Below are 27704 nucleotides of genomic sequence, written 5' to 3'. Positions count from 1 at the left end.
GGCCTAAGGAGAAGGGCGCAGACTGAAAGATGCTGAAGGATCTGTAACAACGCCGCCTTCTATTGGCTGAAGAGCGCTCGGCCATTGCCATGAGCCAATGAGCAGACGCATACGGATGACGTCAGACGTCATGCGACTCCTCCCACCCACTCTCTAGCGACGCGTCTAGAGACCACCGAAACCCACCTCAGACCCTTTGGTGGAGACGTCTGTATTACCGCATGTTTACCTCGCAGCTCGCGCTGCTGCAGGTGTTCTTCCTGATGGTCCCCGAGGGCGTCCGGCCTCAGCCATCTCCGTCCCCGTCTGGGGCAGTGTCCACCCAATCGGACCTGGGGCTAAGGACGCAGGGCGAGACCCTTCAATCCTCCTCGGAGGTGCCTGGCGTCTCTACAGTGAGTCCTACTGTCGTGACTCCCTCGGCGCCTGGGAATAGGACCGTGGATCTCTTCCCAGGTGAGGGGAGAGGATGCGGGGTTGGAAACTTTTGACTCAGATCCAAATTCTGTGAACAAAGTGAATTCCCATAAAGTAAGGAGTGGGGCAGTTGGAAGAAGGGGAATTAACACTTGGAAGAGTTTGGGGATGCACACCCCATTTGCTCTGCTTTATGTTGTACTTTTATAGTCTTACCGATTTGTGTCTGTGACTTGACTCCCGGTGCCTGCGATATGAATTGCTGCTGCGACAGGGACTGCTATCTTCTCCATCCCAGGACAGTTTTCTCCTTCTGCCTTCCAGGCAGCGTGAGGTGAGCTGCGAAGCTCAGGTTGAATCCTAAAGGGGATTGGGACAATAGAATAAGTAACATTTGGAAGTAGGAAGAGTTAGCCTTCGTGCCTCCCATCCCCACTTCCACTCCTGGGAATGGAACTACCTTGGTTTTTCCCAGGAGAGCCGTTCCACTTCTGATGCTCTAGAGCAGGGCTGGCCAATAGAATAGAATCTTCGTATTGTCCTGTGGCTGCCCAAGGAGTCCTATCTTTGGCATCTGACTGATACCGGTGGGGCACCCTTCTTTGGACCTAATCCTCATTCTAAATGTATCTATTCTCCCTCCTGTTTCCTCAGGTCTTCAAGTTGGGTGTGTGTAGACAACTCTCTTATCTTCCGAAGTAATTCCCCGTTTCCTTCAAGAGTTTTCATGGATTCAAATGGAATTAAGCAGTTTTGTGTCCACGTGAACAACTGTGAGTAGAAATATGTTGGCTATTCCTATTGCCTAACATTTACTGGGGGTTAGCTTAGTCTCTGACGTTTATTCCTTTTCTTTAAACTTTTTTCCCCCTTTGGATCTCTATCATGCTCCCTCTCCTTCCACCTGTCCCCCTGCCCCTTCTGTTTTCTCTTATTAGTGAACATTGGCAATCTCTTTTGCCCTCTTGGCTGTGAATCAGAAAGCCCATACAGAACTTTAATTTCAGTCAGCTCTCTTAGCTCAGAGGATTACAGATAGACTATGTCTCCCACTTGCTACAATCTCCATGAAGGGGCTCACTGAATCCCCAGTGCCTGACATAAGAGGCACCAAATAATACGTGAATGAATGTCTTTGACAAATGAGTCTACGTCAACCTTGTTTTTATTTTAAGAGGCAACAATATAGGGGAAAGAGCATTTGACTTGGGTCTCAGCCCTTCATTTACTTACCAGCTGCACAGTCTTGAACAAATTTCCAGGTTCATTTCTTCAACTGCAGAATGAGAAATGATATCACTAATTCTGAATGTGAAAGTGCTCTATAACTGTAGAGTGCAATAAAAATGAAAGGTAGTTGTTATTAAGGTTTTTAAATAGACTTAGATGGCTTCTGGGGTGGCGCGGTGGTTAAGAATCCGCCTGCCAATGCAGGGGACACAGATTCGAGCCCTGGTCTGGGAAGATCCCACATGCTGTGGAGCAACTAAGCCTGTGTGCCACAACTACTGAACCTGCGTGCCACAACTGCTGAAGTCCGTACGCCTAGGGCCCGTGCTCCACAGCAGGATAGGCCACCGCAGTGAGAGGCCTGTGCACCGCAGGGAATAGTGGGCCCCGCTCGCCGCAACTAGAGAAAAGCCCAGCAGCGAAGCAGGCAGCGAATACCCAACACAGCGTAAATAAATAAATAAATAGACTTAAAAATTTGTTGGTGATGAGTATAACATTTTTAAAGATGTACATCTAATATATCTTTTTTTAATTTATTGTCTAAGAAGCAAGATAATGTTCTCACATAAAATAGACTTAAATGTCCCTTACACTCTGGAAGTCAGCTCATCCTGGTTTCATCTGTTAGAAAATAAATTGCAAAACTATATTTGTTTCCTAAAGCAACCAAGTTTGGGTTTGAGGGGACTTGAATTTGGAAGCAGTTATCAGGAGCCTTGCGGCCATTCAGGTTGTGAGAAGGTAAAGGGAGCAAGGCAAATGCTGCATTTTAAACTAAGGCTGCAGGGCTTCCCTGGTGGCACAGTGGTTGAGAGTCTGCCTGCTAGTGCGGGAGACACGGGTTCGAGCCCTGGTCTGGGAGGATCCCACATGCAGCAGAGCAGCTAGGCCCGTGAGACACAACTACTGGGCCTGTGCGTCTGGAGCCTGTGCTCTGCAACAAGAGAGGCCGCGATAGTGAGAGGCCCACGCACTGGGATGAAGAGTGGCCCCTGCTTGCCACAACTAGAGAAAGCCCTCTCACAGAAACGAAGACCCAACACAGCAAAAATAAATAAAAAATAAATTAATAAAATAAAGCTGCAGCTTTCCCATCCTTTCCAAATCTCCCATTGCTTTCTAGTTCTAGCCTCATGAAAATGCTCCAGGGATATCGCAGTAGCGTTCAACTGGTGCTGCCTGCTTTTAATCCCCTCCTGCTTCCCATGCCATACTGTTTCCAGACCAGTGTTTCTGAACTTTCTTTCCCCAGCAACACCTGAGAGTCACTCCTTTAGAACTTATATGATACTTTGAATTGTTATCATTTTATATGAATGTTGTGTCTCCCCAGGTAAATTGCCAGCGCATAGAAAGGATGGACCATATCTTTGCCTACGGTGCTTAATATTTGCTGATAATAATCATCAGTAACAGACATTGTTAGAGGCTGTAAAACATGATGGAGTGGGAAAAATCCTAGACCAGGAATCGGGAGATCTGTGATCTACTCCTGGCTCTGCCAGATGGCTCTGTGACCTTTTGCAACTCATTTACCTCTTAGGATCGAAATTTCCTAATGGAATTGGACCAGATGATCTCTGGGCTTCCTTCCACATCTGAAATTGTATCAATCTAAGTCTAAATACCTTTAAGCACTGTTGGGTATAATATACCTATGATGGTAGAATTTTTAGGTAGAAATTCTATTTATCCTTAGCCTGTGCTTCTTATCTGCATTATTCCTGCTTACCATCACTACCACCAATATCCCTGCACTACAGTGAGAGACAAAATGTTAACGTTCTCTTACTCTTTTAAGCCATGAAAAAAATATTCAGGTGGATATTTTCCATCTCAACGTACCTTTTTTTTTTTTTTTTGGTATGCGGGCCTCTCACTGTTGTGGCCTCTCCCGTTGTGGAGCACAGGCTCTGGACGCGCAGGCTCAGCGGCCGTGGCTCACGGGCCCAGCTGCTCCGCGGCATGTGGGATCCTCCCGGACCAGGGCACGAACCCCTGTACCCTGCATGGGCAGACGGACTCTCAACCCCTGTGCCACCAGGGAAGCCCGTCAACGTACCTTCTTTTTTAGCTTAACTTTTCTTTCATTTATAAAGATAGAAATAACTATATTTTTTAATGAGGTAAGTATTTCTTCCATGTGGTTTTCAGGGTATGAGTTCTGAAGGAAATATTAAACAGCGCCTGGAAGCTTTAAAATTTGAACATTTCAGATCAGAGATGGAAGAAGGTGGTCTGCAGACCAGCAGCACTAGTATCACCTGTTCCAGAGCAAGGCTTTTCAATCCTAATATGCACCCACATCACCTGGAGATCTTGTTAACATGCACATTCTGATTCAGTAGTTCTGGAACATGGCTTAAGATTCTGAATTTCTGACAACATCCCAGGTAATGCTGGGGCTGCTAGTCTGTGCACCACACTTTGAGTAACAAAGATCTAGGAGACAGATAGAAAGTGAGTAGCCTGAAAGGCCCCAGAATTGAGAGTTACCTTCATTTCGTTTTCCGTCAGAAAGCTGAAAAGTCAAATGAGTAGGACTTTGTGATCACAGAGGATAAAGGTCAAGCTTATGTTATGTGGCATCTTCATTAGCTTTTGGTGCTACATGTCTTGATTTCCTTTTGAGTCTGTCCAAATGACCGTAATTATGAAGAAAGAAAGAAACTAGTATGGGCCAATTTTCTGCTACATCCCTTTTTCAAGTTAGCAGAAAACTTGGGTGGTAAAGCAGAGTGTTGTTCATTACTGGCCACCCTCTGGGCAGGGGAGAATGTCAGAGGCTTTTACCTACATCTCTCTCCTGGTTCTGAAGTGCCGTAAGGAGATGGCTGCAGGAGCTTGGATAGATTTATACATTGCTATAATATAAATTACAGAATTGTTAGAGAAAATACCCTTTGAGTGTATTTGAAAAATCTTGAATGTAGAAATTATAAGGTGAAAGGAATAAAATACAACAAATCCATATACTTGAGAGATGGAAGCCTTATGAGGACTGGTTAGTTGAAGTTTAGAGGAGATTGGAAGACTTGGAGAAGACAAGTCAAATATTGTCTCCAATTCTGCCATCTTCCTATGGAAACAGTACCATTTTGTTGTACTAGAGACTCCTCTGGTATGGGACAAATGTGTGCATTACTGAGACTCCTATTTTCATCACAAATTGCTAATCATACACATTCCTGGCATCAGAGGCATGGAACTGACTGGCATTCGTTGGTCATATTCTTATCTCAGATCTTAATACTAAAGCAATAATTGAATTAACAAATTACAAATAAATTATTAGGTGATAGAAATCAAAATTGTTATTATCTCTGAAGATGGCATATTGATTGGGAACCTGGGAAAATGTTCTGAGTAGTAGTAATAAAAGTATATAAATGTTTAAAAATTCTTTGAGTTTATGCTTAAGATGAGTGCATTTGCATACTTTACTGTGTATATTTTACGCCTCAATAAAAATATTTTTAAAGATTAGTTTCTTGGTATGCCAGATACTTAAAAATGATTTTATTTTATCTAAACCCCTTTTCTTTTTAAAATTATTTTAGCAAAATTAACCTATTTCCAGAAGCTCCAAAAGGTCAATGCAAGCAGCTTCCAGGCCCTGGCTACAGAGTTTGGAGGTGAATCATTCACTTCAACGTTCCAAACCCAGTCACCACCACCTTTTTACAGGGTGAGCCTACGGAAGCGGGAGGGATCATTTGGTTTTGTTTTTCCCCACATACTGACAATTGACGAGGTATCTTTGAGATACCCACCTGCAACTAGGTAAGCCACTGTCAGCTCTTTTGGAGGGCAGTATTGTCCATGTTAACAACCTATTGAGTTTACTTGTTTCTGCTTATTCTTTTCTGGTGGAGTTCAGTCCAATCTCGCTGTGAATAAATTTCTGCTGTACTTTGTTTAGGCTGGGGACCCCATTCTGACTTACTTCCCCAAGTGGTCTGTAATAGGCTTGCTGAGGCAACCTGCAGGAGTCGGAGCTGGGGGACTCTGTGCTGAGAGCAATCCTGCAGGTGAGCCTGGAGTACAAGCGCCAGCCTTTTTGTTCAGTTTAAAATAGGCTTTCTCATGTACCACTCCCTTAATTCTAAGGTTTCCTGGAGAGTAAAAGTACAACCTGTGCTCGTTTCTTCAAGAATCTGGCAGATAGCTGTACCTTGGATCCCACCCTCAATGCTGCCTCTTATCATAACTTCACAGTCTTGAAGGTGGGTGTCCCTTCTCTCCCCTCACTGTCACCGCTGTGGACTTAAAAAGTTATCATGCTTCCCACAAGCACTGAACTGGAAGTCAGGATGCCCAAGAGCTATGTAGAAGGCAGAGGGCCTAAAAGCCCTGTCATCTGAAGAAAGATGAAAGAAGTAGGGATAGATAGGATAAGAGGTTCTCACCTTTCTGGCTAGTGGAATTTGCTAGGGGAGGTTGGATGGGGTGATATCTCACTATTTCACCAAAACTTCTTGCTTTTGCTGTTTGTTAGAACTCTACTCAGAGTAGGTGGGCATCACAGTCCATCCAACCTCAGCTGAGCCCTGCTTCTGGCATTTTAGTGTAAGGAAGAGTCAGGTAGAAAAAAAATGTTGATTTTTTTTTTCCCCCAAATGAGAAACCACAAGCTCCTGGAGATTTTATGTTAAGATATATGCACACTCATGTCCTTGCTGTTCTCTTATACTAGGTTCCAAGAGGTTTGAGTGATCTGCAGAATACAAAGGTATGATGCTTTTTATCAGGAAAAACGAAAGAGAATATTTGGTCCCTTTACATCTGAGGCAGTCTCACTCTAGATTGTAATGGTGAAAGAGAATGTGTTTGTGATGCGTCAGACTGTTCAAGTATGAGTCTAAAAGAGTGTTTTTCTTTTTGTTCTATATAATTAATAAGCATCATATGAATAAGAATCATAAGGTATTAGGTAAGTTTGAGAAACTTTGGGTAAATAAAGTTAAACATTATATTTAGGATGGACTACTTGAAGTCTTTAATATGCTAGAGGGTCTTCTTAATCTCTAAGAGGGAAGTGCCAGATATAGTATTTCTAAAACTTATTTGATCATGGAACCTTTATTTTATATCTAATAGAAGTAATGTTCCAAAAAATATGTTTTGAGAAGTGCTGAATTAGAATGACTTTTGAACTTAAGTTGTAGACTGGCAGTGGAAGGAGAGGGGAAGGTGATGGTCAAAAAGGAAAAATACTCATTTCAGCATAATATGTAACTAGAAGAAAAAGTGCTGCTTTCAATTTTAATTGATTTGCCTCTTTCCCTTGCTAGTTCCAGGTGCCTGTAACACCTGTCTCACAGGCTGACTCTCCTCTGTTGGCTGGAAACACTTGTCAGAATGTTGTTTCCCAGGTAGGGACGCTGACCTCAGATTCTGGACTGATGTATGTTGATCAGCATTAGCAGAGGTGCTTCATCTTCCATTAAGTACCAGGCCAACCCCACGTGAATTTTTGTGCATTACCTGAAACTTAACACATCAAGGACTGAGCCCATCACCTTCCTCCCCACATGTTTCAGTCGTTTCCATTGCTGCCATCCTCCTGCATTTCACATCCAGAACATTAAAATTATTTCTGGTTCCTCTTTCTTTGCCCATGTGCAGTCTGTTATGGTTTTTACTGACCACGGTTTCTTTTATTGACAAAGTCAGTATCATCTGAACCTCTGAAATAGACTAGTCATCTTCTTTTCCTTTATTCTGTCTCTTCTAATCAACCAACAAAAGTAAGAATTATTGGAAAGCATCATTTTAAAAACTATGCTCAGAAATCTCAGGTTACCTTCACTTTTTCATGACTTCCGTCTCCAGCTGCCATCTTTATTCATCCTCGGACATTGTGCGAGCCAGGCAAACCAGGTTTCCATTCCATGCTCACCTCTGCCTGTGCTTCTACTCACCTCCTCTGCACAAGATCAAAACTTATTTTTCTTCCCTTTCAGTTCTTACCGTAAACTCACCTCTCCCGTGAACTCTTTCAAAGAGCTCCATCCAGTCTCTTTTTTTAATGTGTAGATATAATATGAAGTCAAATTTTATCTTTTCATGGTATTTGTATTTAGCATTTTTAAGATTACTTTTTTAGTCTCTCTCATCCAGTTACTTTTTAAAATTGAGATGTAATTGACATATAACATTGTATTAGTTTTAGGTGTACAACATAATGATTTGATGCACATATATACTGTGAAATGATCATCACAGTAAGTTTAGTTAACATTCATTACCTCACATAGTTAACAAATTATTTTCTTGTGATGAAAACTTTTAAGATCTGCTCTCTTAGCCACTTACAAATATATAATGCAATATTGTTAACTACAGTCACCATTCTGTTCCCTCATTCAGTTACAATAAAACCCTTAAAGACAGGAAATCTTCTGTCCTAAACATAATTGGCCCACAAAATAATTTTTATTAATTGATTCTACTTTTGTATTTCAGGTCATCTATGAAATAGAAACCAATGGGACATTTGGAATCCAGAAAGTCTCCATCAGTTTTGGGCAAACCAACCTGACTGTTGAGCCAGGCACTTCATTCCAGCAACACTTCATCATTCGCTTCAGGGTTAGGGCCCTTCTCCTACAGGGGATCAAGAAGAAAGAAATATCGGGTTAGAAGTAGCACCCCTGCTTCTGTAACACATGCAAGATAGAATAAGAATATGAAGGACTAGTTCAATCTGTCAACTAAAGCCTCAACATTTAATATTCCATAATTTAACTTCAAGTGATAAGGATTCAACAGTGTTTATTCATTAGCATGTTCCCCCAGCAAAGCAGGACTTCACTCACAAATCCAAACTCTTTTTTTAAATAGTCATTTTGAATCATAAACTCAACTAATATCCCACAAAAATTCTTTAACTAGCTTTTTTCATGTTTCTGGGCATTCAGCGTTTTACTCATTTCCCACTTAATCTAAGTTTCCAGTCTTGATCACCACCTTTTGGCTTTCTTCTACTTTCTTTCTTTTTGAACCCAGCAGAGTCCAGTTTCTCCTCAACTCTGCCCACAAGTGATCAACCGAATCCCATGTCTCTCAGAGTTCATCTGTGGAACATCTATAGTTAATTAAAATACATTTCTAAATTACATTTAATTAAAATACATTTCTAAATTACATTTAAACTCCTGGTTTTAGCCACACTGAACATAGCCCTAAATTAATAGTAATTTTGAAAAACAGGATTGATAGATCGTTTATAGATCTTTAGTTGTAATCCTTGGTAGAAGTAGCATGTAGTGAACATCAATGTTCAGATCCTCAGGATTTATTTTAGTGAATAAAAAACAGTAAAAGATGCTGAAGTATCAATTTCTACAAAATGCTGCACTGTGGAAGGAAGCCAGATTGTTCAGTGCAGCTAACCTATAGCATTGCCTAAAGGAAGGGTATGAAGCCACACTGGAAGGTGGGAGAGCATGCTTTTCTCCATATTGACTTTTCCTTCACTCTTTCTGCAGGCTTTTCAACAGAGCACAGCTGCTTCTCTTACTGGTTTTAGAAGTGGGAATCCTGGCTATATTGCTGAGAAGCCACTCCTGGCTCTAACCGGTGATAGAAGACACTCAGTATCCTTTTTTGGGTCTCTGGGTGGCCTATTGCAGCCTAATGAGAAAAGCTTTAACTACTGATCTTTTGGATTTTCCAATTCTGAGGTTCCCCCATTTTTTAGGTATTGAGGACTTCCTTTACTAAAGCATTAATACATTAGGATCTCAAATGTTGATGCTACCAAAGGCTTTAGAACTTACATTAGCCTGGCCATAGGTGAGGATCCTGACTGAATTTTGTTTGTTTTAATGAAATATTTATATGCTGGTGTGTGGTCATCCATTTTTGAAAAAACAATAATTGTTTCTCTATATTTTCATTGCCAGAGGAAAAAGAATTGTGACTTGAATAATATATTAATAAAGTACAAAAAGCGTTAAAGAAATAATAAGAAGCATAAATTTTCCAATCTGCCTACTTTTTTTTCTTTTATGATCTCCTTGACCATCGCCTTCTACCTCAGATGACCCTCTTACAGAGCAAGGGTGATGGAACTTGCTCTATTAAGAGACATGAAGTACAATTTGGAGTGAATGCTATATCTGGATGCAAACTCAGGTAGTTCTCTGCTTCCACATCATTTCCAACAAATTTGTCTCTGCCTGTAGGGAATATGTTGATGTGGCAACTTTTATATTTTGAAATCAGAGTTCAGAGAATGCTAGTTAGGAGTAATGTTTAAATAATATTACTAAGAGTTTTTTTTGACAGTCCTTTATATCTGCTAAGGATTATTTCCTTCCGTTTATTTTAAGATATCATTTCTAATGTTTGGATGAATTACATTATTATGTTAACATTGGACTCCAGCCTCCGTGGTGTTTCATTTCAGGCTGAAAAGCATGGACTGCAGCCACTTGCAGCGGGAGGTTCATCAGACTCTTCATGGAAGTCCCAGACCAGAGCACGTTGCCATCTTTGGTAATGCTGACCCAGCCCAGAAGGGAGAGTGGACCAGGATCCTCAGCAGGAACTGCAGTGTTTCAGTAAGGAGAGAAATACACATTCTGACCAAAGCTCACTTTCCTCTTTTGTCTATTAAGATTAACACCAGCCCTGTTTCCATAGTTGATTTGGTTGTCATAGAAGAAAGATAATGTGGTTGTCATAAAAGAAAGAATATAAGAAATCATGCCCATTTGAAGTCATTATTTCAGGTTAGGTTTATACATAACTTTCCTCACTCAGAGAAAAATTTGAAGGTAGGAAGTCTAGAGATTGGCCTCTGGTTCAAAATCAACCTTACTCATAATAGGAGAAGAATAAACTAAATATATTTCATATATATTTCAAATGTTCTCTTACATTCTTGAATATTTGGTCAGCACAGATTCTTTCTTTGAGGTTGAAATTGTGTTCCTTGTGTTATAAAACTTTTACATTTATGTTTAGTAAAAATACATTAACAGGGTAAAAATTCAAACCATGTAGAATAGTGTTAATGAAAAGTAAAAACCTCAGTACCCACTGCCCCTGAAGAAATCTCATTTAGCTGTTTCTGTTTTTACTGTTTCTGGTGGCCACTACATCAGTGCTCAGCAGGTGTACCTCTTGATTCCAGTCTAAGTAAAATAGGGAAATCTGTGTGTGTCTAAGTAAAATAAAGAAATCTTTCTTCTTCCCCTTTTGCCTACCCCCTACCTCCTGGCTTTAATCAACTGTACGTTTCATTTTATTTCCTTTCACTTAAACTTTTTAATTGTTTATTTTTCTGTATAAATAATACATACACTTGGCTCAAAATTCCAAAAGTACAAAATAAAACTCTCTCTCAGACAACTCTTCCCTTCCACAGAGGCAAACGAAGTTACTAGTTTCTTTCCTTCTAGAGATATTGCATGCTCACACAAGAAAATACTCATGTTCTTTTTTTTAATCCAAATGCTATAATATCAAAACACAGCTCTGCACTTTGCTTTTTTCACTTGACCTTCAGAGTTTATTCCATATCAGTATATAATAAGCTTCCTCATTCTTTGCATGGTATAGTTGCATACTATTCCATTATATGGATGAACCATAAATAATTTATTTAGCCAGTTTTATTGGCGAACATTCAGGTTGTTTTCAGCCTTTTGCTGTTACAGTGTGGCATTTTATTTTATTATTTTTTTAAATAAATTTATTTATTTATTTTTGGCTGCATTGGGTCTTCGTTGCAGTGCGCAGGCTTCTCATTGCAGTGGCTTCTCTTGTTGCGGAGCACAGGCTCTAGGTGCACAGGCTTCAGTAGTTGTGGCATGTGGGCTCAGTAGTTGTGGCTCGCGGGCTCTAAAACACAGGCTCAGTAGTTATGGTGCACAGGCTTAGTTGCTCCGTGGCATGTGGGATCTTCCCAGACCAGAGCTCGAACCCATGTTCCCTTCATTGGCAGGTGGATTCTTAACCACTGCACCACCGGGGAAGTCCTTTTTTTAAATTTAATTTAATTTAATTTTTTTGGCTGTGTTCAGCCTTTGCTGCTGTGCACGGGCTTTCTCTAGTTGCGGCGAGCAGGGGCTCCTCTTCATCGTGGTACATGGGCTTCTCATTGTGGTGGCTTCTCTTGTTGCAGAGCACAGGCTCTAGGCATGTGGGCTTCAGTAGTTGTGGTGTGTGGGCTCAGTAGTTGTGGTGCACGGGCTTAGTTGCCCCACAGCATGTGGGATCTTCCAAGACCAGGGCTCAAACCTGTGTCCCCTGCATTAGCAGGCAGATTCTTAACCACTGCAAGTGTGGCATTTTATAACCTGGTTCAGGCACCATTTCATACATGTGAAAATAAACCTATATGATAAATCCTAGAAGTAGAGTTGCTAGATCAAAAGGTATATGCAGGGCTTCCCTGATGGCACAATGGTTGGGAGTCCGCCTGCTGATGCAGGGGACACGGGTTCGTGCCCCGGTCCGGGAAGATCCCACATGCCGCGGAGCGGCTGGGCCCGTGAGCCATGACCGCTGAGCCTGCGCGTCCGGAGCCTGTGCTCCACAACGTGAGAGGCCACAGCAGTGAGAGGCCCGCGTACCGCAAAAAAAAAAAAAAAAAAAGGGTATATGCATTTAAATTTTTAATAAGTATTGCCAATTTATTTCCCATCAGGTTGTACCAATTTACAGTCCCACTATCCATCTATGAGGTGGCTTGTTACCCCATACTCTCCTCAACACTGGGTTATCAAACTTTTAATCTTTGCTCATCTGATAAGTGAAAAATAGCATTCCATTGTAGTTTTATTTTTCTCTTGCTGTGAGTAAGGTTGAGTATCTTGACGTATAGTTGAACAATTCGTGTTTTCTTCACTATGATCTATTTATATCTCTTGCCCATTTATTGATTACTTGTCTTATAACTTGTAGAAAATCTTTGTATTTGAGAAATTGGCTCTTTTCTCTTGTATGATTTGTAGATATTATTTTCCCAGTTTGTCATTTGTCTTTTGACTTTGTTTATGGCTTTCATGCCATGCAGAAATTGATTTTCATATTGTGAGATTTATCAATCTTCTTTTCTTTTTTTTTTCAACTTTCACGTTTTGGTTCAGACTTTGAAAGGCCTTTCCCCTTAGAGATTATTTTTAAAATGCCCCCTTTCCCTTTCTCAGCACTATTATGACTTGATTCCTTGTATACTTCTTTCCTTTAATGAGACTTGGGGGATAAGTAGCTACATGTACTTGATCCAGCCTTTGGGGAACTGCAGTCAAACTGAGTTCTCTTAAACTTCATACAGCCATACTGAGGGAGTGTGGTTTTGGGTAATACATGGCTGAGTACAGAAAAGGGATGGTTAGTGACAAGGATTGAGATTATAGTGGAACTACTCTTTATTATTCTTAAACCTACTATTTATATTTTTAAATCACATTTTTGAAGGATATTTGATAACATGGAAAATTTTTCCTAATGTAGATAGAATAAATGAAAGGAAAAGTATTTTAAAATATTTGGAACAAACACATGAAAAGATTTTCAACATCATTAGCCATTAAGGAAATGCAAAACCCCAAGGAGATACCACTTCATACCCACTGGGATGGCTATAATTTTAAAAATGGACAATAACAAGTGTTGGCAGGAATGTGGAGAAATTGGAACCCTCAGACATTGTTGGTGGGACTGCAAAATGGTGGAGCCGATTTGGAAAAGAGTTTGACAGTTCCTTAATAAATTGAACATAATCATAGTCTGTCTTCCCCTAGTCCTAGTTTAGACATGTTATTGCCTGTGTCTGAGCCTTACTATAAAAAGTATGAAGTTAGAAAAGCACAGGCATATTTGAGGATAGTTTGTATCTGCTAAGTTACAGTAACCTCCTGATTTGTGTCCTCACTTCCATCAGTGCTACCTGCATCTTGGAATTAATCCTCCTGGGGGTCACACTGCTTGGTTGGACTTCATAATCTAACCCTGAAATGTCCTTCCTTAATCTTTTCGCTGTTCCTGTGTTCAAGTCCTTTGCTTCAGTCAAGTGATCTGCTCAAGGCCAGTGCCTCACACATGTCTGGCACATAGGAGACACTCAGTAACTATTCTAATTAATCAGCAACTGTCCCTCAGTGGCATCATATGCTGTTCTAGTTGCATACCATTTTATATGCCATCTCTCTACGTAAATTTTCCTTTAAACACTATTTTTTCCAGTCACGTATTACTCATCCCAGTTCCACAAAACCATCCTCAACCAGAAATGGCTGTTTCTTCTTCTGGCATTCCACAGTACTGACTGCACCACTCACTGAGCACTTCTTATAACCATTGTACATGGGTTCATGTTTTATTAATCTCTACATTAGTATTTCCATTTTAGAATATTAATTTTTTAAGCTCATGGACAGTAATATGGCCTATTATGAACTTCTGTGTCCTTTCTCTAAGCCACATTGCCTTCTCTGTTATTGTGTAATGTTTAAGAAACAGTGGCTACTTAATGCATGGTAAATAACTATAGGCAACCATCAGCAATTGAAGCAAATGCTTCTTTTCCCTTCTGCAGGCTATGCATTGTACTTCCTGCTGTGTCATACCAGTTTCCTTGGAGATCCAGATACTGTGGGCATATGTAGGCCTCCAGTCCAACCCACAAGCTCATGTGTCAGGAGCCCGATTCCTATACCACTGTCAGCCCATACAGGTAAGTCTTGGCTCATAAAGGACCACCAAGCCTTACAAAGCCTCGATTGTCTTATGAGCCGTTTGATGACCAGATAATTTTTTAACTTCTGAGAGCCAATTTATGCTACCAGCCAATGTTTGGTTAGAATGAGCTGACACAATTAACTTTCAAGTCAATCCTCCCTGCCTGGTTACTGAAATTTAACATGTTTTTATGGTGAATACAATCTATATCCCTTTTTTTCTGTTTTTTTTTTTTTTTAATTTCATGACTATAGTAATAGGTTAGTTCTTTTAACTTAATCATACCAGTATTACTACACTGGTTGATTCAACCACAGAAAAGATTTTCCATAACTGTGTTCAGTGTGACAGTCACATGCTAATTAGAGTCTCTGGGCCTGTTGGTTGCTGTTAAAGTTACTACTGTAGCTAGTTTGTAGTCATCAATTCTTGGTTGATTGCACTCCATTAAAATTAATTTTTGGGGACACGGGTTCATGCCCCAATCTGGGAAGATCCCACATGCTGTGGAGCGGCTGGGCCCATGAGCCATGGCCACTGAGCCTGCGCGTCCGGAGCCTGTGCTCCACAATGGGAGAGGCCACAGCAGTGGGAGGCCCACGTACCACAAAAATAAATAAATAAATAAAAATAAATTTTTTTTTTTGCTTGCACCATGCGGCTTGTGGGATCTTAGTTCCCGGACCAGGGATCGAACCTGTACCCCCTGCAGTGGAAGTGCAGAATCCTAAACACTGGACCGCTGGGAAATTCCCTAAAATAAATAATTTTAATATGTAGTAAACATATACCCATTGTTTATGATGTGCCTTAAGACAGCTTTAGCATCTATCTTGGTTTTAGAACCTAACACTTAGCTTTAGAAGTTCAAAAACAGAAATCATTAGGTCCTGGTGAACTGATTCGTGTATGAACTTATTAACTTTTAATGGAAATTAAAACTAATTGAAATTATTACCTGTAAGTCATTGCATTTACCTCCCAGAAAAGAAACTAGAGACTACATTTAAGTCAGAAGTAAAACACCTTTAGCTCCTCCCTCACAACAGAGTTGACCACCTTAGCTCTCTATGCCTAAATGTGTTAAAACTTAGGTTGCTGGAAACTGTGTTAATGAGAACATTCCATTCTCCCTGTGTTGGTTTACTGAATAAGATAGAACTCTCTGTAAGACTCATTTAATCTGTTACAGATACTGCACTGAATCTATTGTTTTATTTTTATGAACTGTATCTTTATTTATGAATACCTGTGTAGTTTGGGAGTATACCTACAGGACTGTTTTTATCTTCCTGAATCTCTGGCTCTGTTAGGCATTGAAGCTACCCAGTGCCTCTTTCTTGTCTAGATATTTTTAATCATTATATTTTTCTAGTATTTAGTAAAGGTTAGCTTTTCAGGTTAGTCTTCCCCCTCTACAAAGTGTTTTGTTTTTTAAATTTGTGTCAACATTTAAAAATCAAGAAATTTTACCTTCACATCCAGATCTCTGACTTCTCTTGAAAATCCGGTGGTAAAGATCCTACACTCCTGCATGGCATAAACTCTCCTGCCGCTGAATGGTGATTTCAACTAATAGAGTACCCCATTCACACAGCCTATACCTACCTACCCTTAGCCATCCCACTTCTCTCATTCAGGTTATTTGCTTAGGCTGGTAGGCATTTGTGTTTTTGCACCTTGAAATGAAGGTCGGCTGAATTTTGAACTGAACTGTCTGAATGACTGTTCATGGTATAAATATAGCTTTAGAAACACTTGAGATTCCTCTCACTATAAAAAGTAAAGCAGCAAAATTTTTGGAATGTTCCCAGCAACAAACTACAAAATAGGGAAGAATTTAAGCAAAACACTGTGTAGACTTCCCTGTCTTCTTGTATGATAATAATAATAGCAAAACATTTATTGAACATTTACTATGTAACAGGCACTGGTAATATTTTTTATGTGTTTTTAGTATTGAATTCTCACAACAAACCCATGAAGTAAATAGGACTTATTTACATGGTACTCTGCTGCTTATGTTTTTGTACTAATTGGTCCTTTAAAGGGATCATTAAGTTTGGGTCTTGATAAAATACATCATGTCTTCTGTCTGAATATAAACTTTCTTTTAATTTAAAAAAGAAAATATATCTCCAGGAAGAAACAACTAGTTATAAAGAATATTTTGAATCAATAAAACCAAAATAATAAGTGAGGTAAAAGAACAGTGTAGCATCACAGGATCAAGGCTCTGAACCTTTCTAGAATTATAATATTCATTTCTATATTTAAGTGGATCATCAAGCTTTTTGGATTATCTAGGAGACCTGTTGCCTGAAGTTGAGGGTGGTAATTAAGATCCCAGGCATGAGTCAGACAGACGTAGGCCCAAATCAAGTTATTTTATTTCTCTAAATCTAATTACTCTCATCTATAAGATGGAGATTAATAATAATACTTCATTAGGTTGTGCAGATTAAATGAGATCATAAAATAAAACATTTAACGTTTCCTGGCACATAGTGAATACTCAGTAAATATCGCTCATCATATCATCATTATTATTTTATTATCATACCTTTTTTGGTTCTGAATTTCCATATAAATAGCATATCAAATAGGTTTAAAGCAAAACACAAAAGAGATAAGCAGGAATTAGAGCAGTGTTTTTCAACCTTTGTTGGCTATCATCCATGGTAAGAAATATATTTTACATCACAACCCAGCTTATAACACATACTTATATAAAACTGAAATAAGATTTTTATAAAACGTTATCTTTATGCAGTACACTCTGTGATAGTCTGTTCTATTGTAATATATTCTGTTTTATTTTTAATGGTAGACACTAGTGGGTCACAATTTGCAATTTGAAAAACTTTTAGAGAATATATCTCTGACTACATTTCAAAACTTAATATATTGTTTAATAAATGCCTTTTATTCATTATATTGTAAATGAAAGTTAGCAGTGTTTATGCCTCAATTAAATAGCATATGCTAGAAAAACTGCCAACCTAGCTATCAGTCTAGCTAGTGGTTCTTAATTTTATGGATCCTGTTGAGAATCTGTTGAAAGCTATTCACTTACTAGAAAAATGCACAGACACACAACATTCTTTATATAGTTTCAAGGGATTTATTGATTTCTTGAAGCCCGGCTAAGAATCTCTGCCACAATCTCTTAATTCAACAGGCAGTATACTAGGAAAGATAAAGAACACTAAACAAAATAAGAATAATTCAGAATTCGATTTTTTGAAATAATTGCTATGAAAGAAAGGACTAGGAAGTGGCTGGATTGGTAACAAACAGTTCTGTTTCTCGTTTCTGTTGATGTTTTGGAGAACACCAAATGACCTCTCTTCCGAGAAGGGGCAACAGTAACACCGCCAGTGGACTTGGTTGCTATGACAGTCAGTAAAGTTTCTGTCACTAAAGTCTTTCTTTTTCAAGGATCAGTCAACCACTATTTGCTTCTGTCTCGATGAATGATTAGACTATAGAAGTTCTCTGCCCCTTTCTGTGGTTCTTAGTAGCCTGTATAGAACTTTACCTAGTTCACTGGGTTGTTCTGTTATCTTATTACCTCTTTTCATTTTTTTAAAGAACTTTTTAAAGTTATGCTCATTGTTCCATATGTTAAAATGTATAACCAGCTAAGATCTCTCCCTGACACACGATGTTTAGGAACATTTACTCTAACATACTCATTCTCTTTGATTCATTTGAAAATCTTGATAACTTCACTGACATCTTTAAAATAAGTGAGGATATTAAAATTTTTTCATTGGTTTTTCCCTCAAATATATGTTTTTCCCCAAGAAAATATGGAGAAATAATGTATATGTTATCTGGAAAGTGTTATATATAAATAATTCATTAGTTATTTTTCAGAAATTATTACTGATTTTACTGTATTTAAATCACTAGTTCTCCTAAAATCAGTTTTAATACCAGATATCAGCAAACTTCTTAAAAATCATGTACTTATAAGTTCTAACAATCATAATAGATACCACCATTTCTGATTGTCTTAGATTAAATGAGACTCATGAATATAACAAGCAGATGTAGTTCATGTTTTTGCATTGGATTCTCATTTGGACAAACAATTGTAAAATATATTGTGGGATAGTTGAGGAAACTTGAATATAGACTATATTTTAGATAGAAATACCATTAACATGAAAAAATAGAGATTCATTTTTTTAAAGTAGATTATAAAACAGCCTATACGGTATGATCCCATATAGTTAAAAATGCATATATCAATGTCTGTGTGTATAGATAAAGATGTAAATGTTAATAGTGGTATTCTTGGTGATGGAAATATGGTGTTTTTATATCTTTTTTATTTATCATTATTCTTTAATTTTTTACAGTATAATTTACTGCTTTTGTAATAAACTTTCTCAAAGTCACTAAGAAAACATCTAAAAATAACTAGATGTTATTTTCAGGAATTCCCTGGTGGTCCAGTGGTTAGGACTCTGTGCTTTCACTGCCAAGGGCACGGGTTTGATCCCTAGTCAGGGAACTAAGATCCTGCAAGCAGCACAGCATGGCCAAAAATTAAAAATAATAATAATTAGATGTTATTTTAAAGATGAATTTATTCAGTTTCATTTACAATAGCATGAAAAAACATAAAGTACTTAGGAACAAATTTAGCAAAAAGAATGCAAAACCTCTTCATTATAGAACATTACTGAGAGAAATTACAAGAGACCTAAATAAATGGAGTGATATACCATGTTCATGGAGAAGAAGACAGATCCATTATCTGTCCCCAGATGGATCTATTGAATCAATGCAAACCCCCAAAATTCCTAGTAGGCATTTTTGTGGAAATTGACAAGCAGATTTTAAAATTTACATGAAAATGCAAAGGACTTAGAATAGCCAAAACAATTTTGAAAAAGAAGAACAAAGATGGAGGACTTTACTGATTTCAGGATTTACTCTAAATCTTAGTGTGGTGCTGGTAACAAATAGACCAATGAGAAAAAAACAGGAAATCTAAAGATAGATCCACAAAAAATTCAATAGGAAAAGGACTTTTTTTAAAACATTTGGTGCTGGATAAAACTGGAACTACTGAATAAACATATGGGGAGAAAATGAACTAACTCCATACACAAAAATACTTATGCCTTGATCATAAACCTATATGTGAAATCCAGAGTCATAAAGCTTCTAAAAGAAACAGAATATCTGCAAATTTGAAGTAGGTAAAGATTTCTTGGGCAAGAAACAAAAATCATTAACCATAAAACTAAAAACTTGATAAATTCGACCTCATCAAAATTTAAAATCTCTGCTTATCAAAAGATACCGTTATGAAAATGAAAAGCCAGACTGCAGCTTGGGAGACCATATTTCTCAATGCATTATCTGACAGAAGATCATATTGAGAATATGTAAAGAATACCAACAAATAAATAATGCAAGGACCAAAAAAAAAAACCCACTAGAAATGGGCAAAAGATTTGAACAGATACTACATAAATGACCAATAAACATGAAAAAGTGCTCAACATCTTTAGTCATTAGGGATATGCAAATTAAAAGCATAAGACACCACTCACTAGAATATCCAATAGAATATGCACTAGAATAGCTAAAATCAAAAAGACTGTGATAACATGAAATCTTGCAAGAATGTAGAACAACTGGAGCTCCCATACTTCGCTAATGGGAATGAAAAATGGTACAATCACTTAGTCTTACAAATTCATCTTCTCTATGACCCAGCAATTTTTCCTGGTTATTTACCCAAAAGAAATTAAAACATATGTCCAAAACAAGATTTGTACAAGAATGTTCATCACAGCCTTAGTCTTAATAGCACATAGTCCATAGTCTGAAATATGTAGCTACAAAAACATAAATCTAAGAGATGGTATCCACGGCTTTTTCTCTAATAGTGACAGTTTTTATTTGTATTGATTTGACATCGAGGATTAGCACATAATGGTTTAAAAGTTATCATTATAAATATGTAATATAGTAACATATAGGGTGTACTTCTTATTACCAAAGCCAAACAGAATCTAATCCAAACTTTTCATGTTATTAAACAGTAAATCTTACTTGGGGACAAAGTATTTTGGTGCATGTAAACTGAACTGAAACAAATAAATCCCCTAAGCTTCACAAAGTGTTAAAACAGAATTGCTGGTGGCAAACATCATAAAATATTATAGCTTAAGGTAGAAATAAATTGTCAACCATACATAACAGAACTAGATCCATAGTAAAAGAAATTGTGCTGACTTGGCTTTGTGCCTTTTGTTTTGATAAAAGAAATGAGATGACCGGACTTTTTTTTTTTTGACTGGGTTGGGTCTTCGTTGCTGAGAGTGGGCTTTCTCTCATTGCGGCGAGCAGGGTGCTACTCTTCATTGTGGTGTGTAGGCCTCTCATTGCGGTGGCTTCTTTTGTTGCAGAGCATGGGCTCTGGGCGTGCGGGCTTCAGTAGTTGTGGCCCGGCTTAGTTGCCCAGCGGCATGTGGGATCTTCCCAGACCTGGGATTGAACCCGTGTCCTCTGCATTGGCAGGCGGATTCTTGACCACTGTGCCACCAGGGAAGTCCCAATAACCGGACTTTGAGGGGTTTTTGGGGTTTTTTGTTTGCTTGTTTGTTTTTTTGTTTTGTTTTGTTTTGTTTTTTTCAGTATTCTTGCTACACATGCTAAACAGTGAATTCTCTAATTTTGCTTATATATAACTTTTAAAATGCAAATAAAAAAGTTTAGACTTAAGAATTCATGTGTAACACACTGAACTTAACTTTAAAATCTTTTTCATGTGGCACTAAAACACAGGTTCTAAAATGGATCAATAACATTCAGTATTATCCAGTGACCTGGCAAGTGCATTCAAGTTCCTTTTAATTATTGGATTATCTACTAGACTGCACTTGTTCCAAACCTCCACATAAATATGGAGGCATATTTTTAATATATGAAGAATAAGCATTTCATTTGAAATATTAACAAATAAGTATATGAATGAATGAACCACAACCTTTAGAGATCCTAATTACAGTGTGGTGGGAAGGATAAGGAGTCAAAGTAACCTGTAATTGCTGACTCTCAAATTAGCTATGGCATACTTACTACCTGCGATTTATTTACCTCTTCTTACTTTATATTAGTTCCCTATCTCCAAAATACCTCTACTCATTTGTGCAACAAAGGATCTTTGTTGAGTGCCTCCCCTGTGCCAAGGATCATGCTTGGTGCTAGGTACAGTGTGGTAAACAAGATAGACGTCATCCACCCTTACAGAAGGTGTGGAGCAATACCGAGGTGAGGTTTGGAACACTGTTACAGAAACTATCCAGGATATGCTGATAGCCTGGGCCCAGATGTGAGGGTTGCAGGAAGGAGACAGAATTCAGGAGATTTATCATGGATAGAACTTGACTGCTTGGATGCAGAGGTTGAGGGAGAGAATGAGTCAAGGATGATGGATAGTTTTGTTTGGACATTTCATTCAGTTCTTTTATATCTTATATGGTAATAGCCTGTTGACTACCAAATGTAATCCTACTTTTTGCAGTAACCCTTGTATTTTTCATCACCCCCGCACGGCCACCACCACCACCCTTTTTTTAATTTGGTAGGTATTCTGAAGTTTTTCTTCCTTTTTTGTTTTGTTTGTTTTGGAAGGCCACCCTCAAGCTACTGGAACCCACTTTGCCTGTCAAGTGCCTGGAAATATACATCTCCCAGATGGCTCTTAACTAATGACTTAAGGGCATAGGAATATGAGAGCCCAACTCCCATGCCTTGGGTTGGGAGCACACAAATTGTTGGAACTGTAAATCCTACATTATAGCTCAGAATTCCCCTGCAGATTAGGCTAATGCTACATAATGGTATAATATATCAAATTAATTAATAATTGTATATTTTATCAAAATAGTATGTAAACATATTTTTAAAGTCAAAAAAGGCTAGAAAAGAGGATCTCTTAACAAAAAATAAAGTCCCATATGCCCCCTGCTCTCCAGAAATTAACCTGTTTAACTCTTTTCCTCTTTCTTGCTGGTCTTTGTCTCAATTTCTAAGCAGTATCATACTCAGTTATCTCTTGAATTTAGAGTTTATATAATCTATTGACATCCTATCTTGGTAGATGAGTTTAGCTTTGTTACTCTTCTCCTACCCCTCCCACCACTCTCCCAGTATAGTTACATCAAAATGTTTTATTAAGTCAATATTCAGTGTTTCGTTTTTGTGATCATACATTTATGTTGAGCCAAGTAATTAAATTTTTGTAAAATGTTTTATTCTTCCTAAAATTAATAATTACCTCATATTTCATTTCTTTAATTTTCTTTGAGCTAATGGCTAAAACTTCTCACATACTCTAACAGCTCTGTAAAATTTCTCTCAATGCAGTTTTCCAGCTGCATTGCCAGCTGAACTTGCCAATAGTGCTTACTTGTTCTACCTTTCCTACGTATTTTCTTCATGGAGAGCTCCATAATCTGATGTAAAATGGACTAGTTGCTGCCCAGCAGCTGTTTTGGAACTTTCCTTTACTGTCATCTTGGAGATTCCCCTTTGCTTCCTACTTGTGTTAGAGTTGCTGTTAACTAGACATTGCCTTTTCATTTTTCTTGGCTTATTCTCTTGTTTTGGTGGAGCTCAAATTCTAATAACATCTTTGAAAAAAGGAGCATGTAAAATACATTTTTTTCTTTAGTTCCCACATCTAAAGATAACTTTATTTAACCACCATCGTTATCATTATCATGATGCATAGTTGATCATTTGGCTAGGTATAGAATTCTAGATTGAAAATAATTTTCACTCTCAATTTTGAAAGCATTCCTCTAGTTTCCAATATTGCTGTTGAGAAGCCATTTTAAGATATTATTTTTACCCCTAATAGTCTGAAGTTTCCACAGAATGAGGCCTTGGGTAGTATTTTTTCTTTATTCATCATACCAAACAATTCATGGGATTTTTTTACTCTTTTAAAGCTCAGTTCTGATAAATTTCAATTATTATTATATGTTTAATAATTTCCTCCCCACTATTTTCTGTTCTTTCTTTTTGGAATTCCTGTTAATCTGTTACAGGATCACTATATTGATTCTCTAATTTTTTCTTTTCTCTTATATTGTCTCTCTTTTATCTTTTTGTTCTTTCTAGAAGAGTTCCTCAACTTTGTCTTTGAGTCTTTTTACTGAATTTCTTTTGGCTATCACATTTTTAATATCTGAGAGCTCACTCCTATTTTGTATCTTTTCATAATATCCTTTTCTTATCTATTTTTAAGATATTAACAATTTTTTGTCTTCATCTTTAATCTCTGTTTCCTCTGAATTTGTTTATTCCATTCATTTGGTACAGTTTTTCTCTTTAACATGAGAAACTTCTCCCACTTACCTGGCAATCTCTAGCTGTCTATCCAAAATAAGAGTAAGGTGCTAAACTGATGGACAGCTCTGTGATCATGAGTGAGACTTATTGACTTGTAGGCTTCACTGTAGGGTGGTTAGGTGCTGTAGCTTTGAGGGTTGTAGGACTGCCAATGTCATTATCTTTTTATCTTCTTATTGGGACTGTTCATTTTCTCCAGAAGAAAAACCCTTCCTGGCTCCTGACTGAAGGGTATGTGTATAAGACCATCTCTCACCATTTTGAAGCCAGACTAGGGGAAGGGATTTCATTATACATAATAATTGCCCTATTTTTAGTTCCATACCTCACTCTGTCCTTTTCTTTTTAATTTATTTATTTTATTTATTTTTTTATTTTTGGCTGTGTTGGGTCTTCGTTGCTGTGTGCAGGCTTTTTTTTTTTTTTTTTTCTCTAGTTGCAGAGAGCGGGGGCTACTCTTCTTTGAGGTGTGAGGGCTTCTCATTGCAGTGGCTTCTCTTGTTGCAGAGCACAGGCTCTAGGCTTGCGGGCTTCAGTAGTTGTGGCTCGCCAGCTCTAGAGCGCAGGCTCAGTAGTTGTGGCGCACGGGCTTAGTTGCTCCACAGCATGTGGGATCTTCCTGGACCAGGGCTCGAACCTGTGTCCCCTGCATTGGCAGGCGGATTCTTAACCACTGTGCCACTAGGGAAGCCCTCACTCTGTCCTTTTCTATGTCCAGTGGCCCTAAATCCAAAATTTCTCTGGTTTAAATTTTCTAGTCTCTTGCTGAGATAGGGAAAGGGTGGTTGTCTGATTGCCTTGAGGAGGGTATCATTCAGTAACCATTTTCTGTCCCTGCCTCATCCCTGCTTCCCTGTTGTCTTCTGTTACTGAGTCTTTCAGGGTTCTACAGAGATCTTCTTCTAGTCTCTGAAGGCTTTTAGGTTTGGCCTTCTTTCCCTCTGTGAAACCTTGCCTCCATCTGTTTTCTGTATTCACATATTATGATATCTCTCCATTTCAGTGAAGATGGAATTTTGTATCTGTTTCTTATTGTATTGGAGTGGTTTTAAGATATACAGAGAGAAGACGTGTCTTTACATTGCCATCCTAAAATCAAGTCCAGTAGTAGCTCTTGATGAGCCTAATCCCAAGTGAGTCTGAAGAAAACAGTTCAAAGAACTTTTACCATGTGGGATTTCCCAGCCATCGAAATACCACTATAGACTTAAACATATATATATACACATATATATATGTGTGTGTATATGTATGTATATATGTGTGTGTGTATATATATATATATTTGGGTAGACATGGGCCTAAAGTTTGCCTTCTTGGGCTCATAGCTATCTAAGAGGTCAGTTCTCAGTATAGGCTGACCCCAAGGCTCCAGAAGTTCCCTGATTTGGGAGTTTGCAGGGGCTAATGACACTTTTCCCTACCTTAGCTTGAAACCAATTAAAAGAGTCAGGTGGAGATCAAAATATCAGCTTTATCACTAATAAACACTAGATAGGTAGATTTGGCTTGGGTGTGTAGCAGTGAGCTTCCTAATGTAAAACTACACTCTTCCATTATGAGGCCACTACCCTAGTTATAACCACAACACCTGGGACTGCTTGTAGGCAGTTTAAAATCTCCCCTCCCCCTAAAGGCTCTGAAATGAGTCAGAACAGCCCATTAATTAAATCAACTCTTAGGCAACACTGAACCCAAGGCTGAAAATTCATTCCCTATTCTATTTCCCATTCCAAAGTGTTTCTAGCCATCCCAGCTCATATAGCTCATCAGGCATTCTGCAGTGAGGTTAAATAACAATGTTAACGTATTTCAATAATGTCAACTGCAAAGATTTGCTCCAAAAATTGAATATATATCCTTTCCCCATTATAAAGTTCCTAGGGAAAAATTAAAACCCTAAACAGGAAATCCTTTTGTAAGTTAAAGTCCAAAGAAAGTTTATTGCTTAATCTTAAGTAATAAACTCCTCCCCATTTTCTTTGTCTGGTTAGTCTCAGCCAGTTTTCAATGCCTGGCTGGAGTCAGGATACCCTCAGCATCTTCAGCCTAAGCTGGCTGTACTTGGAATGTATGTGGGTCTTTCAATGCCACAGAAGTTACATTAGTTCTATGCCAAGTCCCATATGAGCGTCACTGTTTAAAAAAAAAAATCCAAAGAGTCAGTATGACATGCAAGATTATCACAGCACTGGCCCCACATCCATTTATTTTAAAAATGCCTGTGGAAGGGTATACCAAGCAAAATTATGTTCCCAGAGCCTGATATTTACTGTTGCCAAAGACCACAGCAGAGATAAGTGGCATCAGAGTGAAGGAAGGTAAATGAAAATCTTCATTTCTGGTTCAACAAGATAGTTATTTACTGTCAAATTATAATCAAAAGTTTGCCTAGTGAACAGAGTCAGAACAAAGGGAATTCAGTTTAGACAAACTTAATTCCAGTCATCAGGCTGCAACCATATCTACCCAAAGCTGTGTCTATTTGATCAGATACTTGAGTCAGCTTGACAAGGAGCATCTTTTTCATTTGACTTGAATTGGTGTTTGGTTGGGAGGATCCTTTCTAACCCTGAGATTCTGTGAATTTGATGGTTTTTCAATCTACATTACTGAGTTGTTTGCTTTTTCCATGAAGTTTCACATTTCTTTCTACAACTGAAGAAGGAATAGAAATACTGCTAGTACGTGTGTACTGTTTCAGAGCCTGGAACCTTCTGGGACCTGATAAGGTAGAGCTGCTAAACACCTAACAGCAGCAGTTTCTACCTGATAAGGTAGAGCTGCTAAACACATAACAGAAGCAGTGGCTTCTTTGATATCAGACAGGTCCCCAACTGCGGGAAGCTAGAGTCAGTCTTTTGGTAGGTGTAATTGTTCACAGTTCTGGTGTCCTCGAGTATTGCTAAGAAATTAATTTCCTTGTGTCTCACTCAGAAGGAGAACTACATAGGATCAACATGAGAAAAAGGTCTGTCTTGCTTAGAGCAGTGTGTTTTGAGTCTTTATTCAGGGAAGTAATAATAACAGTCAAATTGGAGGGCTATTTGAATGGGTACCAAGCACTAACCTGTCACAGACATTCTTCCTGCAGGATTCCCAACAAGAAACAGAAGTACCTTTGACAACTGTTGTGACCTTTGTGGACATTACCCAGAAGCCAGAGCCTCCAAGAGGCCAACCCAGAATGGACTGGAAATTGCCATTCGACTTCTTCTTTCCCTTCAAAATGGTATTCAGCAGAGGAGTAGACTCTCAAAAAGGCTCAGTCTCTCCCATTCTTATCCTGTGTCTCTTACTACTTGGAGTTCTCAACCTAGAGACTAAGTGAAAAAAAGGAGAAGAAGCAGATTTCAATTTTTCCCATGGGAAGTTCAGAGGCACCCTGTTTATCTTGGCTAAACAGATCCTCACCTATTCATGACCAGAGGAGAGCATTTAGGAAAACAGAGGACCTAAATGCAGGAGTGGAATTGCTGGGCAATATGGTAACTTTATGTTTAATCTACTGAGGAACTGCCAAACTACTTTCCAAACTGGCTGCACCACCAGCAGTATGTGAGGGTTCCAGTTTCTCCACATCCTTCCCAATATTTGTTATTTTTATATTAGGCATCCTAATGGGTGTGAAATGGTATCTCATTGTGATCTACCATGCCTTTTTAAACTGTAGTGTATGAGATCTTACACTAGAAATGAGCACATCTGCTCTTCCAAGGCAGGAATACCGCAAGTATTCTTTTCCTCTCTACCCCTCTGCTAATTTGATTAGCTTGTAAGCTTAGTTTCCAATTACAAAGCTGCTTAACATATCTTAGATAAGATTTTATGATGTTCTTATCTCCAGTCACTCCCCTTGTAACAGACCTTTGAAAAACATTTTTTTTGTTTTTTGCGGTACACAGGCCTCTCACTGTTGTGGCCTCTCCCGTTGCGGGGCACAGGCTCCGGGCGCAGGCTCAGCG

At 38.5% G+C, this 27704-nt stretch overlaps 1 protein-coding gene across 7 annotated transcripts; it reads left to right on the top strand.

The window, feature by feature from the left end:
- The first annotated feature begins 136 nt into the window (after positions 1–136).
- On the top strand, positions 137–27704 carry TCTN3 (tectonic family member 3). 7 transcript variants are annotated; one of them, XM_027112116.1, is made up of 14 exons: positions 137–456; positions 628–751; positions 1072–1190; positions 5211–5338; positions 5573–5681; positions 5761–5876; positions 6347–6382; positions 6945–7025; positions 8119–8244; positions 9144–9251; positions 9698–9792; positions 10067–10220; positions 14207–14344; positions 26834–27704. In XM_027112116.1, exons 1-14 carry the CDS (start codon positions 222–224, stop codon positions 27068–27070), a joined length of 1806 nt encoding a protein of 601 aa, XP_026967917.1. In that variant the 5' UTR covers positions 137–221; the 3' UTR covers positions 27071–27704. The 7 variants fall into 7 exon arrangements, with proteins under 7 accessions (XP_026967917.1, XP_026967918.1, XP_026967920.1 ...); XM_027112115.1 differs by having other exon boundaries at positions 158–456; positions 26819–27704; XM_027112117.1 differs by lacking the exon at positions 6945–7025 and having other exon boundaries at positions 157–456; positions 26819–27704.

This window comes from Aethalodelphis obliquidens, unplaced genomic scaffold (assembly GCF_003676395.1).
Source record: "Aethalodelphis obliquidens isolate GAN/ISIS:26980383/991018 unplaced genomic scaffold, ASM367639v1 scaffold11, whole genome shotgun sequence".
NCBI lineage: Eukaryota > Metazoa > Chordata > Mammalia > Artiodactyla > Delphinidae > Aethalodelphis > Aethalodelphis obliquidens.
This window is presented reverse-complemented; position numbering and strand designations above follow the sequence as displayed.

What these genes read in the sequence shown, in the direction of transcription:
- TCTN3 (XM_027112115.1), top strand. Translation starts at nt 222, where the DNA reads ATGTTTACCTCGCAGCTCGCGCTGCTGCAGGTGTTCTTCCTGATGGTC. An exon ending in TGCTGAGAGCAATCCTGCAG is followed by an intron (nt 5,682 to 5,760) that starts GTGAGCCTGGAG and finishes CTTAATTCTAAG; the next exon opens with GTTTCCTGGAGAGTAAAAGT. An exon ending in GCAGGAACTGCAGTGTTTCA is followed by an intron (nt 10,221 to 14,206) that starts GTAAGGAGAGAA and finishes TCCCTTCTGCAG; the next exon opens with GCTATGCATTGTACTTCCTG.